Source organism: Propithecus coquereli, unplaced genomic scaffold, assembly GCF_000956105.1.
Source record: "Propithecus coquereli isolate 6110/MARCELLA unplaced genomic scaffold, Pcoq_1.0 Scaffold24, whole genome shotgun sequence".
In the NCBI taxonomy this organism is placed as follows: Eukaryota; Metazoa; Chordata; class Mammalia; order Primates; family Indriidae; genus Propithecus; species Propithecus coquereli.
Genome location: NW_012147952.1, coordinates 2357605 through 2372956, shown reverse-complemented (window position 1 = coordinate 2372956; position 15352 = coordinate 2357605). Strand labels below are relative to the sequence as shown.

Genomic DNA, 15352 nt, shown 5'->3' with positions numbered 1-15352 from the left:
AAGTTTTGAATTTACTTATTAAAAATAAACTACAAATTATGAATTAAAAAAATGTCCAACATCTGTTTTTCAGTGCAGTTTTAGGCAGAGTAGTAGGACTCTCACGAAGTGAGAAGATGCTGTTTATTGCCACATTCCATGACCTGAGGTGGAAGCTGGCAGATGTATTCTCCGGCTGTGGTGTGACAAGACGGATCAGGGTCTGAGCAGGTATGGCTCACTTCGCCCTGTTGCCTGACCTCCGCTGGCCTCAGGAATCCTTGGGAGTTTGTGCCATCTCTCCAGTTGGACCATGTACTTGAAGGTGACTTGGCAGATGAGAATAACTCAGATAAATTTTTTGCTCTCATGTTCCATATGCTCAGTTGCAGTTATGCAGGTGAAAAGAGAAAATTTCTGAAAGTCTTTATGTTGCAAATGTCGGCATAAAGTTATCACTCTAGTAGCACAATCTGAGGTGGAGTGGGGGCACCTCAGTGTGTTTGGCAATCAATAATTCTTCCTCAGAAATAATGCTGTAAAACAAATAAAAATTCTGACCCAAGCTTTCTTGATTCTTTTTTTTTTTAAATGGATGGTCAGATTATAATTTAGACACTGGTTAGGCTACAGGTTATTTTTTTTTTCCAATAGCAGAATTAATTCCAGATCAGGAGATATAAGTCCTTCCTCCTTCTTTTCTTCAAGTAACAAGATCAACAAATATTTATTGGTCTGATTTTGAAGAGAACATTATGAATACTAGTTTAGCTAATACATTCATGTGAAAAAGTTAAGAATATACTGTTGGTAGATTTCCAATGCACAGCATAATTTCCCCATAAGGAAGTCCTTTAAGGAAGGATGATTCATACCAGCAGTTTGTCAACCCTCCTCTGCCCTCCCCTCCCTTTCTCTTCTTTCTCTTTTCTTTTCCTTCCTTCCCTTCTCTTTTCCACTCTTTTCTCTAGGTACTTCCAGAGCACCTCGTTTCAGATAGTGGGTGGTCATAAAACCTGTGTAGTGAATTTTAAAATTTGGTCACCTTGAACTAGTAGATCAGAAACGTTTTCCATCTTCAAACATCAGAATCACCCGTGGTGGTGGCATCATATAATTTGGGTTGTGGTAGCTCACAGCATTGGCATTCCATACTGTCCTTCCAGACTGGTGGTCAGATATGTAACAACAGGAATGACTGACATTTGCCTACTGCTTGATAAAGCACATCTACATGTCCTAATCTCATTTCATACACACGACTTTGTGTTTGGGTGATATCATTATCTCTATTTTACAGAGACATTAATGATTGCTTAGTATCATACTTCCACTAAATCATAATGTTGGGGCCAGAACCCAGCTCTCTTGACTCTAATTCTTCTATTCTTTTCAAAACAGCATGTGCTTAATGCTTATGGAATAATAATCACCAAGAAAAAGTGTCCAGAGACACATGTGAGAAGATGTCATTGAAGAAACAGACCTCACGTTAGGAAGGAATTCCCCAAAGAGGTTTACAATAATACATTTCACAAATGCATACCATTAAGGTAGGCATGGGACTTACAGATGCTCATAACAGCTAGGATTTTGTGGTGGGTAGCAGCTGGGATACATACATCTCAGTTTTTGCTTGGTAGCTGGTAATTGTCTTGAATAATTAGGGGCTGGTAATGTATCTGCAGTAAGAAACAATTATTAACTTTAGTTATTAAAAAAATTTTTTTTTGAGACAGGGTCTCACTCTGTCATCTGGGCTAGAGTGCAGTCGTGTCATCATAGCTCACTGCAACCTCAAACTCCTGAGCTCAAGCGATCCTCCTGCCTCAGCTTCCTGAGTAGCTGGGACTATAGGCGTGCACTACTGTTCCTGACTAATTTTCCTTTTTTTTTTTTTTTGTAGAGACAGGGGTCTTGCTCTTGCTCAGACTGGTCTCAAACTCTTGGCCTCAAGCAATTCCCTGCCTCGGCCTCCAAAAATGCTAGGATTACAAGCATAAGCCACAGTGCCTAGCCAATTAACTTTAATTTAATATACCAGTATTAAGTCAGAAAACAACAGTTTATAAGATGTTGCAGAAAACATTTTGTACTGGTGAACTTAAGGTAAGGAGAGTTGATTTGCTGAAGGGTAACTGGTATTATCAAGGACAAGGGTATCTTTTTTCATTCTACAAATTTACACAATTTCTTATTCTTAGATTTTGCAGGGGGATGAAACTCATGGCATATATTTGGGATGTACAACATGTTGAGTGCAAAGTATACTACATTATATTCATAGAACCTTCCATATGGTTTGCTTCTAGAAAGATTGTAAGATTTTCAGCATGAATTCTCAGACTAACTCTGGCTGATATAAAATTCTTTCTCATGCCTGAGGTAATCATTTCAAGCACATGGTCTCAGGTGGAGTCTGTGTTCATATGCTTATTCAAGAGTAGATTTATGCTCTCTGCTGCTGTATGCATTGTTTTTTTAAACCCACAACACTATCTTCATGACAGGAATAGCAGGAAATAGAAAGAGGACAAACTGGCCTTCAAGAACAGGTCATTACCCGAAAAAATTACTTGGGGAAAACCTGATCTTAAGTTATTGCAGAATACATCTAAAGCAAATCAAAAGGAGAAACATAATAACAAGACAGGTGATAATAATAGAAAATAACCCCAGGAAAACCCATTCTTACATTATTTCAGACTAAATCTAGGACAACTAAAAAGAAGACAAATAATAATAATAGGAAAAATATTAAATGGAGCCCCACCCAGCAACCAGAAGGTCCTCCTTTTCACTAGCTGTCAGCGCCTCAGCTACTAGAGACACTTCCCTCTTCCATTTTCTGCCATCAGTGCTACTTTAGTTGCCACTTCAGAACCAGAACATCTTTTCATCACAACCCCCGATTCCCAAGCCCCTTCTGTGCTTAACCTGTGGCTCTGCATTGAAGCACAGAGCTCTTTTTCGTTCCTTTTGTTATAAAGGTGTTTACATGCACAACAGCGACATCTACACCAACGATAGCCATCATCTTTGTTGGGCACTTGCTATGTTTTTGGTACCAGGCCCTTTATATCTGTCATCTCACTTATTCAATGGGCTGGGTATTGCTATTCACTAGCATGAAGCTGTTTTCAGGGAGCAAAGCTCTTTGAATTTTTACTGGCTTTGAGCAGTGCTGATCCCATCATGGTGTCCCTTCAAAAGTTAATCTCCGGGCCAGCTCTCACCATCTTAATGGAAGGAGTTTAGTATTTAGTATTTAGAATTCAATGGGACATTGTACCATAGAAAAGAGATTGCATTTTGATACTTTGGGCTCCTTTAATATAGGTGATTTCCTTTTTTGGTCAAAGCCTGACACTTAGAAATACTCTAACTTAGGGTGCATTTATTTCTTCATTTATTCCGGATACTTCCATAGTTATTAAGGTGTCCATTATGCACAATATGGAAAATTTTAAGTAAGAAATATCCAGCCATATATTTCATTAAGGTCTTGATTAATGTATATTAAAAGGTATAAAAGGTTAAATTTATTTTATTTCACACTGGAGATCTAGTATATGTTCTTCTTATAATGAAGAGAAATAATAAGCTCTCTTGTTGCCTTTGTGTTTTTTAGGCTTCAGACAATTTAAGTAGTGAGTCAGTTAATATCAACAAACCTGCTGTGGACCAATTAGACTAATAAGACCTTTTTAAAAAAATTCTTAGAAGTCTGGCATTTTAGAAGATTTTTACTCTGATATTCAAAACTAGATTTTTTTTTTAAAGTAGAAACATAATTAGACCATTCTGGAACTTGTTAAGTACAGGTTAAATGTCAGTCAAAATAGCACTACTGAAATTGAAATCAATGAAAATATGTTGTTTCTTCCTCAAAGTCATAGATGTAACTTTTGAAAACCTGTTATGTGGGTTATTCTGGAAGAAAAAAAAAACAAAAACCAAAAACAAGCTGGTGACTAAGTGAGAGGTATATTAAGAGTTTCCCACACACTATTTCACACACAATCCAGCAATTCTTATCAGCAATAAGGAGAAATGGAAGACTAATGAAAAGAAGGAAAAAGAGCTGCCAGGCTGAACTCACCACAACTGCATCTCGCTGGGGAAAATGCACCTGAGTGCAGAGTGCATAAGTAATTTATTTTATTTTATTTTATTTTTTTGAGACAGAGTCTCACTCTATTGCCCAGGCTAGAGTGCCGTGGCGTCAGCCTAGCTCACAGCAACCTCAAACTCCTGGGCTCGAGTGATCCTGCTGTCTCAGCCTCCCAAGTAGCTGGGACTACAGGCATGCGCCACCATGCCCGGCTAATTTTTTCTGTGTATATATTTTTAGTTGTCCAGATCATTTCTTTCTATTTTTTAGTAGAGACAGGGTCTCGCTCTTGCTCAGGCTGGTCTTGAACTCCTGACCTTGAGCGATACACCCGCCTTGGCCTCCCAGAGTGCTAGGATTACAGACGTGAGCCACCGCGCCCAGCCTGCATCAGTAATTTAAATATATCAGAATTATCCAAGAGAAGCAAAAACTAAATGTGAATTCAAACCATTGCTTTGAAGGCTGGGATGACAAACTGTGTTGCCCTTGCTGGCAAGAAAATCCTCCCGTTTTCTCAGTTTACACAGTTGATTCCACCATGAGTCATAGATTTTCATGTGCTCTCTACATATAAAAAGTATTTTAAGAATGTCAGATGACTGCTCTCTTTCAGATTTCCACTTCTCCTTTCAAACGTCCATTAGTGCTGTGAATAGTGAGGAGGAATCAGAAACCAAATTATTAAACCCACAAAAATGATTCGATACCAGTGGCACAATCTCGTAGGCATTTACTAAGATAATTTAAGAAAAAAATTCTAATCTTTAGGTGAGTGTATTTCTGATTTTTATTCATTTCATTCCTGTTATACAGCCAACAAATATACCAAGTTCTGTTTAATGTAGCCCTGACAAGTTTTCCTTGTCTCCGACAGACAAGAGTTCTAGGTCTTGAGCTTTTGATGAGTAGTGCAACAATGCAACAATTGGTAACTCAAATTAGTGCTCCACAAAACAAACAAACAAATAAAAAGCTTATCAATGTTTTAATCGCAGTATAAGAAAATGATATATTTTTGTTTTGGAGACAAGCTAGCACTCAGGAAATACTAATAATGATTTACAAGAAAACTTAACTTTGTTGGATCAAGGAGATATGGAAATTCTTTAGACAATTATAAATGCTGTATATTTTCACATACCTTTTATTAAAGGAATAAAATAAAAAGAAATGTAATTTATACATGGCATAAAGCACTCTCATATCTTGTGACATTCTTACTTGGACGGAAGTTCCAATGACTGTTTTATAAATTCTTAATGTGGGGGAAATTTTTGCTTCAATGGAAAACTATGTGTTTTTCAGAGTACACCTTTCCAGGTTTTTGGATTCTGATTTTACGGGGCTCTGCTCCTTTCATGGCCTTTGAGCTATTTTACAACTCTGTAAGTTGTAGATAACTGGTAGCAATGCAAAATAATTCTTGTCTATAGACATGTAAATAAATTGTCTAGTGGAGGTTCAACTGAGCTTCCCTCCCACACCGTGGAAGAAGCCAGTTTTGCCTCTATTTGCAAATTCATTTCAGTATTTCTGATCTTGAAATGTTTTTATTCTTTGGATAGCCCTTTGAACTGGTTGTAACATCTTACTGGTTTCCTCATTAATAATGACAAATAAAAGAATGAGTTAAATAAAATATTTAGCATGTGTTTATTTTCTATCTGTATTTTCTATCTGTCTATCAGTATCATGATTTTACTTTTACTTGTTCTGAAAATTATTCTCTAATAACAATACAAAGAAAAAGTAGTTTTTGAGCGGAAAGTTTTGAAATTAGGTATCTATAATTTCCGATCTCACAGATGGTTACTAGGCTTTTCTTTTTCATTTTTCTGTGCTATAATTTTACTCTTCTAACTTTTATTCAGCTTCTGTTCATTTTTTTTTTTTTAATTCCAGGGTATTGCGAGGGTACAAACATTATGGTTATACTTTATGTCTTTGCCTCACCCAAGTGCGGGTTAAAGGGATGCCCTTCCCCCCCTACAGTGCTCCCTGTGTCCTTTAGTTGTGGATTTATCCCCCATCCCCCTAATCCCTGGAGAGTATTTCTGCCATGTGATCAACCTAGTGTTGATCAGTTAGTACCAATTTGATGTCGAGTACAAGTGGATCCCGTTCTTCTGCTCTTGTGGTGCCTCACTTTGGATAATGGGCTTAAGTTTAATCCTGGAAAGTATAAGAGGTACTAGATCACTGTCGTTCATTTTTTAACCCCAGATAAACTTTCCGATGAGTGGCAAATCAATGCAACAATAAGCAATTTAAATCTGTGCTCTACAAAGTTAAAACAAACAAACAAACCAGACTATCAATGTTTTAGTCACCATTTAAAAAATGATGTACTTTTATTTTGGCAACAATTTAGCACTCAAGAAATACTACTGATGATTTATAAGAGAACTTATCTTAGTTGGACCAAAGAGATGTGGAAACCCTTTAGATAATTATAAGTAGTGTATATTTTCAAACAACTCCCTTTTGCAAGTTGATATTTTTATAGAGACTATCCATAGGAACCATTACACTGTATTCAAAGGAAAATTTCGCAACATCCAATAAATGAAAACAGATTTTTATACTTACCGTGCCCCACCAGAGAGCATCTGCATATGTAGAAAACTCTTTATTGGCATCCTTTTCCACCAGGTAGACAAGGAAAGATGAAAAAATAAGAACCAAAAATCCTATGTACCAAGCGGTGATTAATTCCTAGATATAAAAAGAATGAAAGATTTTTAGAGGTGGAAGATTTTTGAAAAAGGAAAAAAGAAATCTGCATGATTCCATTCACCTTACTACATCCTGGATATTTATGATGGCTTTTAAATAATCCATTACATACCATACCCCAAAATTGCTTTAACCCATTTCTGAAATGGCTAAGTTTGTTTGTGATAGGTTTATTAAATATTGCAGCAATCAGTGAAAAAGTTTCAAAAATTTTGTTCCAAAACTTAGAGAGCAAATCTCACCTTGCTGTGAGCATAAACCACTGAACCCAGTAATTTCCAAGTGCCTCCCCTTCGGTCCATGCGCACCATACGGAGGATCTGTAGGAAACGGAGACTTCTGAGTGCAGACGTGGCAAAAATATTACCCTGAGTTTTTGCAGAAACAACTGCTATTGAAGCAATAAGAACAATGGTATCTGAAAGAAACAGGTTGAAACAGCCATAAATATCACGCCTAGGACTTTTTATTTCTCAAAACAGTATTTCTGAAAGGTTCACTTGGCACTTTATTCAAAATCAGATAAACAGATCTTGAACCCTAGCATCACCTGGTGCCACTTGGGCTCTGTGATGACTGGAGAGTGGAAAGGCGGAGAATGGGACTTACCTATTCCTGTGGTCCTGACCGCTTCGCAACTGTGTGCTTTACCTCAGCAATTTTGAACCACATGCTATTTAACCTTCAACAGATTGGACAATGGCCTTCTGAGACCTCAGAGTTACAAGGAGTCTTAGGGCTGTGAGGTAGCCTTCCACATCTCTAGTGTCATCAGCATTCCTATTGGCAGAAAGGAGCTCCTGCCTCAGCCCCCAACTACAAGGCTTCTGGTTGATGTGACCAGGGAATCGTAGCCTGTCCAGCAGTGAAAGTGCCACTAGGAATGATTATGCCTCTTGTTCTCTTGCCAAAGAAGTTTTTATCTCCTTTATGCCAAAAATTCCCTAATGTGTAGTGTACAACTGCACATACTATTTAACAAAGGCCTCAGCTAAGCAGAATACTCTATGCTTTCTGTAGAGAGTAGTCTTTATACCTGGCCCATCAATTATGTGCTAAGTTTGGTGCACACATTAAATAATATTACATTTGTTACAATAGAGTATGTAATTATAAACACTGTGCATTGCATGGGAATGCATATTTAATGTTTGACATATTGACTTTGGTGTAAAAAATATCTGCCTTTTTGTAAGCAAAAAAGAGAAAAAGAGCAGCTAATAAAACCACCGAAAAGATAAAAGAGGACTTAACCACTCCAAGAACCAATATCTGAGTGATGGAAAGAGGCGTTGAAGTGGGAGAAGTGAAGTGGGAATGAATGGCCTCCTGTGGCAATTTTAATAAAAGTTAGCTTGACTTAAATATCCTCAAATACAATTTCCTTCCTCCTCCAAGTGGGTTGTGCACGACTGGCCTTCCACACTCCAAAGAGGAGTTCCACTTCAAGGGCGTTGCATTTGTAATGTTTCTGTTATCCTCAGGATGAACTGTAGTATGAATGTGTATTCCTCATTCGGGTCATCCTTCTCCCCTTGCTGAGAAAGGTCTGTTGTCCTGGTGTGGACTGAGATCTTCTGAGTCACTCTGCTGGTGCCTCTTTATGGGTCAGTGCTTAGAGAGGGGTCAGTGGTGGCAGTGCAAGAGTCAGCTGCAGCACTTTTCCCAATCAGATCCAAACACTATGTAGTGGGTAGGTGCCCCAAGAGCCACAAATGCATCCTTGAGTTACTACTCTTGGCAACTCTTAGAAAAGATAAGGAACTAATGTGTTGACACAGACACTGAAGACATATTTTAAGTGCATAAAAGCCAGGTGCAAAACAGTATATACGATGTGATCTTATTTTAATAAAAATATATGTTAATATATGAGTAGGGAAAACATGTGAGACTATACACTGAGTATTACCATTAAGTATCTCTAGAGGTAGTAAGTTGGGGTGGATATGTGGCTAAAGAAACTTTTCACTTTCTAAATTATTAATTTCTGTAATGTTGGAATTTTATAACAATGAGTATGTCTTTCGAATCAGGAAAAAAAACTTTTATAAAAAGAGTTATGTGCAAACACATCTCTTGGCTTTCATCATTTGGAGGGATTTACTCCCGAGACTAGTGGTTTACAGACCAAGAGACATTACTTATGTGGCCCTGCTGGATATACGTTTTCTTTTATTTCACTGGAATCCTGCTTTCTCCTAAGTGTAGAAAGGAAAGACAAAAATACCTGAAGTAGTAGAAATAATTAGGGGCGCAGAAAATACAACACTTAAAACTTACTATGTGCCTGGCATTTTCTTTAGTTCTAAGTTTTTTACAAACATTTAATCCTTGCAACAACCTTATGAGTTAGGTACTCTATAGATCCCATTTTACAGATGAAAAAAGAGAGGCACAAAAAGCATATATTGTATTAATTTTTAAAAAATCAGCTATTGATTTGTTATGCTACGGCACAAAAAGTATGCTATGAAGTTAGTTCACTAGAGGAAACCTAAAGAAAGTAAAAGGAACACTGGTGATTTGAGACAATTTCAAAAATTATGCACACAGTGAATGATCATCTCAATGTCTGACGTTTCAAAATATGCAAAGGTAACCACAGATTTAATTTAATACCCTCATTGTAATTCAGATCAGACGAGAAAGTCAGAGTTCAGTAAAATGAAATCATAGATGAGCAACCAAATGGCAAACGGTGAATGCAGTCACAAAAATGTTTCTGGTTGGGTTACAGTCATCCACTGGAATTTTGCTGTCAGTACCACCTAGAATATTTTCTAGGCTAATATTTTAGAAGTTATGAGTAATATTTACTTTTATTTTTATTCATGTATTTATTATTTTTGAGGTCCATTACTTTATAGAATGAAGGTTCCACGGTGTTGGATCATTGTTTTGTCCACTAATGTATCCCAAGTACCTATAACAGTGCCTGAAATGTGGCAGACACTCAATAAATATTTATGAAATGAATTTACATTAAAAACACTTAAAAGTAGCTTGAGCTTTGTTCTCTTACCACATCAATGGCTTAATACCTGGGATATCAATCTAAAATACTCAAGTTTATCAAAGGATCATTTCAATATTTAGCATTGAATTCTACTGCAACATAATAGTTATAGCTGTCGTCTATTAGAATTTATAAAAATTAAATCTCCCTAAGATTATTGGGAGAGTAGTTTAATCTGTGCAATTAGTTAATTGTCTAAAATATTTTTTGAAACAAAACTAAATTGTGTTTAGTGAAGATACCACATTTTGGTATAAGGTAGAAACTACAGATAGCTCTTGAAGCTCATTGGCTTCAAGTACATTTGTTTATCCATTCATATATTAAGCAGTTAATTGAGTGTCAAGCATTATATTAGACACTTGTGTTAAAAAGGAATATTAATTCATCCATTTGACCACCCATCCATCCATCACAAATATTTATCAAGGCCCTACTATGTATTAGGCATTGTGCTAAATGTTTTATGTACATTAGTGGTTCTGCATGGGGACAATTTTGTATTCCAGGGGATACTTGGCAATGTCTGGAGACATTTTTGGTTGTCATAACTGGGGAAAGAGTTGCTACCAGCATCTGTGTTGGGGGCCAGACTTGCTGCTAAACAGCCTGCAATACCCAGGACAGCCTGCAGAACAAAGAATGACTCAGCCCCAAATGTAATAGTACCAAGGTTGAGAAAGCCTAATGTACATTATTTAATCCTTCAATAACCCTATGTAATAGGTAGTATTATAACCATCTCCTTCTTATAAATAAAGAAATTGAGGCTTGTAGTGGTCAAGTGACCAAGGCCCAAAATTCATATATGGTCGAGCTGTGACTCCAAAGCTGTGTCCTTAAGAGTTATGGTATACCACTCCTTGGATAAAAAAAAAAATCCAGGGCGGGATGGGGGTGGGGGAGGAAGAGAAAGGGGGAAGCTGTGAAAGCAGGTGGATAACAAATCAAGAATAAATTGTTATCACATAAAGCATGCAGGGAGGAGAGAAGTGCAGGGAGGATAAAGCAGAAATAAAATGATGCTAAAAAACAGATGGTACTTTTATGGATACATCAAGAGGAAATGGGGCTAGAGAAAGAAATAGAACTGTTAATAAACAAGGAGGAGCTCTAAATTGCACGGAAAAAAAACCATGTAATCCTGAGCTCTTAAAATCTACATCTCCCAAAGGAAACAGATATGAACAAATTGGGAAGTAGTGAAGAAAGAGTTATTGATTAGAAGTGGCCCAAGAGAAATGTGAAATATAGATTTACAAAGTATTAGGAAGTAGGTTCACAAACTTACTGACTCACTTAGAGTGATTTATAGATGATTCTTGAGATTTGAGGTGACTGCAAAGATTTTAACAAAATAAATACTGCAATGATATTTAAGACACATAGGGACTGTGAAAGAACTTATTATTAGATGCCGCAGGAACTTTGCTTGAGTATTATTTAGTCAGCAAAATCAATATGAATTGATCACCATGGACCGTATCTAAAAGGTATGAGTCACAGAAATACCAAAAAGCCCTCATTTTAAGGTGGATTCACATCCAATGCTATGCTATCATGAATGCAAGGATTGGGTTAAAGCAAGGCCAATTATACATCTGAACTTGACCGGCTGTGTTTTGTTGCCACAATTACACTACATAATGCATCTATTAAAAGGTATAACTTGGCTCAATTTAAAATCCCAATGCGAAGAACTAAATCATGTGGATCCAACAAACCATGGTTGAACACTTTTAAGTTAGTCATGTAAAGACAGACACATCGTCTAGAGGCAGACCACAAAGAGGATACATCTTGACCCCTAGAAACTGTCTGTAGACTTCAGGCTTTTTAAGTTTTTGCAGATTATAAGTTATTCTAGAGTCTCAGAAAGTTTTCACTAATAACTAAAATAAATTTACCTCTTGCCATTTATTTATTTTAAATTATTATTTTTTTTTCCCTTAAAAAAATTTTTTTTTACAAACAGGGTCTCACTGTATTGTCCAGGCTGAAATGCAGTGGCTATTCACAGGCGTGCTCCTACTATTGATCAGCACCGGAGTTTTGACCTGTTCCGTTTCTGACTTGGGATGGTTCACCCCTCCTTAGGCAACCTGGTGGTCCCCTTCTCCCAGGAGGTCCTCTTGCCCTTTAAACTCACTTTATCTTGTTCTCTCTGGGAAAATCAGAAGTGCAATAAATACAGTGTTCTTAATGATTATATTATCCTCTCCACCATCTTTTTTGTTCCAATGCCTTGAACTATTTTTAATGGCTTCACTATAAACTAAACTTGGAATAATTTTAATGAAATATATATTTTAAAGTTATAAAAGCAATAGCTGTTGTAAAATATCAAAACAATACAAATATGTTTAAAGTAGCAAGTTAATTTATTTAACTAGCCAATTACTTATTAATGAATTTTTAGGTTACCATTAGTTTTGCTATTAAAATGATGCTGAAATGGACAGCCTTGTACATCTATTTTTATAGGTATTCTTTTTAAGGATAAATTCCTAGAGACTGGATTGTTGGCACATTTTGATTTGTTATAGATATCAAAATGTCCTCAAAATGATGGTACCAATCCTCACAGACAATATGAAAGTACTTATTTCTCTCTTTCTCTTTGCTAATAAAAAGAAATGCTAATAATAATAATAGTAATGGCTGATATTTACTGTTTACTATGTGATAGACACTTTTCTAAGCATTTTCATGTACAACTGAGATATAAGTCTTTAATCTTTGCCAGTACAAGGCAAAACCACCTCTTTTTAAAAAGCAGACTCCTGGATTGATTTCACGTCATTTAGGAGTCATAAAAGTCAAGTTGTCTAGAATGACTTTGTCCATCGAAATATTATAAAAATGTTTTTCTGTATTTTATTTTAGTGTATTTATGTGCTTGTTTAGTTAATGAATTTACTTTTACTATTCAGAATGGTCTTTGTGGCAAGGGTAGCTATGTCTACCTTTCCATCACACATACGTGCTTCTCTTCCGAGGTACAGCGTTATCCTTGGAAGGTGACTGCCCAGCCGGGGGCCTTATTTCCCCAATCCCCTTGCCTCTGGGTGAGGTGAGGTGACTAATTGTAGCCAATGGAAGGTGAGTGGAAATGGTGTATGCCACTTCCAGGCTGAGGGGGAGCACATGTGTTTTATTACTTTCTTTCTCCTGTCAACTGCGTGTTGGTACTAACGATGCCCTTGGAATGCTGAAGATGGCAGTGCCTTTGTTAGCCTGGGCTCCTGAATGACTGCATAGAGCAGAGCTTTTACCACACACCCCAACCCCCAACAAGGAGCATCTTCACTGGACTATCACACAAGCAAGAAATAAACTCCTATTTTGTTACGTTACTAGAATTTGGAGATGTGTATGTTATAATAATTAGCTTTACTCTAACTTATACAATCTTTAACTTTTATGGAATTTATGTTTGTCTCTGTGGTGAAGTAAAGAACTAATCTCACTGTTTATGCCATATGATAGTCCACTTTTCCAATACCATCTAAATAAAAAGTCTGTCCTTTTTCAAATGTTGCCATATATTTATTGAGAAACCGATTTTTGGATTCTATTCTGTTTTATTGCCTATTCCTGAATTAGTAAGACACAAGACATCTGATAGGGTAAGATTCCTTCAAAATTATTCTTTTTCAAAAATATTAGCAAACCTATTGATTTTTCCAAGTGAATTTCAGAATAAATTTATCAAGTTAAAAAAATTCTGATACAGATTTTATATTAAATTTATAAGCTGACTTCTTTTTCTTTATGCCTCTCTCATCACATATCCATTGAATGGCTTAGTTTTGTTGATTCTGCCTCCACAGTATCTCTCACATGTAATTTTCTCTTTCTGTTTATCCTGTCTCCTTCCTTGGTCAGGCCTATGCTACCTCTCTCTCGCTGTCCCTATAACCTGTGACCTGATCTCTACTTCTTGTCTTTTCTTTCTCTAAACCATATTGTATTCTACTGCCAGATAAAAATGCTAAGGTGATTATATTACTTCTCTGATAAGAAAAACAAAACAAAACAAAACTAAAAAACTTCTAGTATCTAGAACAAAGATCAGATTCAGCTGCTTGGTGTTGAAAGTGCTCTATAAAATGCTGCTGCCCTTCCTGGAAAGCCCTTCCCCCTTCCCTGTCTGGCTAACTTCTACTTGCTTGTGGAACTTAGCAGAGGCATCAACCCGTTCAGGAAGCCTGCTTTCACACCATGGTGTGCAGTGCTCTGTGGTATGCTCCTGTCATAACACTTACTACCTTGGATTCTAGTGGCAGTCTGTTTACTTGCTGGTCTCTTCTATAGTATACCATAAGAAACTGACGGCAGGCAGAAGTGCTTATTTTTCTTTGTAACCTCAGTGCCTAGCTCAGTACCCATTGCACTGCAGATGTTCAAAACTTATTTAATGGATACTTATTTAATGAGTTATTTGCTTTTAGTAATACTCAAAGAAATAGAATACAATTTTATAATTTCGAGGGTCTTAGAAATAATGTATTTAAATCTCCCTCATTTTGTAGTTTAGAAGCTGAGGTACAAACATACAAAATTTAAAAATTCCATGTGTTAAAAAAATCCCACACAGTGTTTGCTTCGGCAGCACATACACTAAAATTGGAACGATACAGAGAAGATTAGCATGGCCCCTGCACGAGGATTATATGCAAATTCATGAAGTGTTCCATATTTTTAAATGAATTCAGTAAAGTCTCAGGATACAAAATCAATATACACAAATCAGAGGCATTCATATACGCCAATAGTAGTCAAGCCGAAATTCAAATAAAAAACCCAATACCTTTTACAATAGCCTCAAAGAAAATTTAATATCTAGGAATAAATTTAATGAAAGATGTGAGAGACATATACAGGGAGAACGACGAAACACTAAGAAAAGAAATTGTAGAAGATGTAAACAGATGGAAAAATCTACCTTGCTCATGAATTGGTAGAATCAATATTGTTAAAATGTCCATACTACCTAAAGTGAGCTACAGAATTAATGCAATCCCTATCAAAGTACCATCATCATTCTTTACAGATCTAGAAAAAATAATTCTACGCTTTCTATGGAACCAGAGAAGACCTCGTATAGCCAAAGAAATCTTAAGTAAAAAGAACAAACTGGGAGGTATCAGTCTACCAGACTGCAAGCTGTACTACAAGGCTATAGTAACTAAAACAGCGTGGTACTGGCACAAGAACAGAGACATAGACCTCTGGAACAGGACTGAGAATCCAGAGATGAAACCATCCACATATGGTAATCTAATCTTTGACAAAGCAGACAAAAATATACACTGGGGAAAAGAATCTCTTTTCAATAAATGGTGTTGGCATAACTGGATAGCTACATGCAGAAGAATGAAACTGGATCCCTACCTCTCACCTCCTACAAAAATCAATTCAAGATGGATAACAGACTTAAACCTAAGGCATGAAACCTTAAGAATTCTAGAAGATGTTGGGAAGACCCTTTCAGACAT

The 15352-nt window shown here is 36.6% G+C and overlaps 1 protein-coding gene across 5 annotated transcripts in view; it reads right to left on the bottom strand.

Moving 5' to 3' along the window:
• KCNQ5 (potassium channel, voltage gated KQT-like subfamily Q, member 5) overlaps positions 1 to 15352 on the bottom strand; it is a 639257-nt gene that overhangs the window by 101136 nt on the left and 522769 nt on the right. For all 5 annotated transcript variants that reach the window (XM_012646057.1, XM_012646059.1, XM_012646061.1 and 2 more), the window contains exons 4-5: positions 7075 to 7250; positions 6686 to 6811 (exon numbers count right to left, since the gene is read on the bottom strand). In XM_012646057.1, coding sequence (XP_012501511.1) covers positions 6686 to 6811; positions 7075 to 7250 — 302 coding nt within the window. The remainder of the gene's footprint in view (positions 1 to 6685; positions 6812 to 7074; positions 7251 to 15352) is intronic.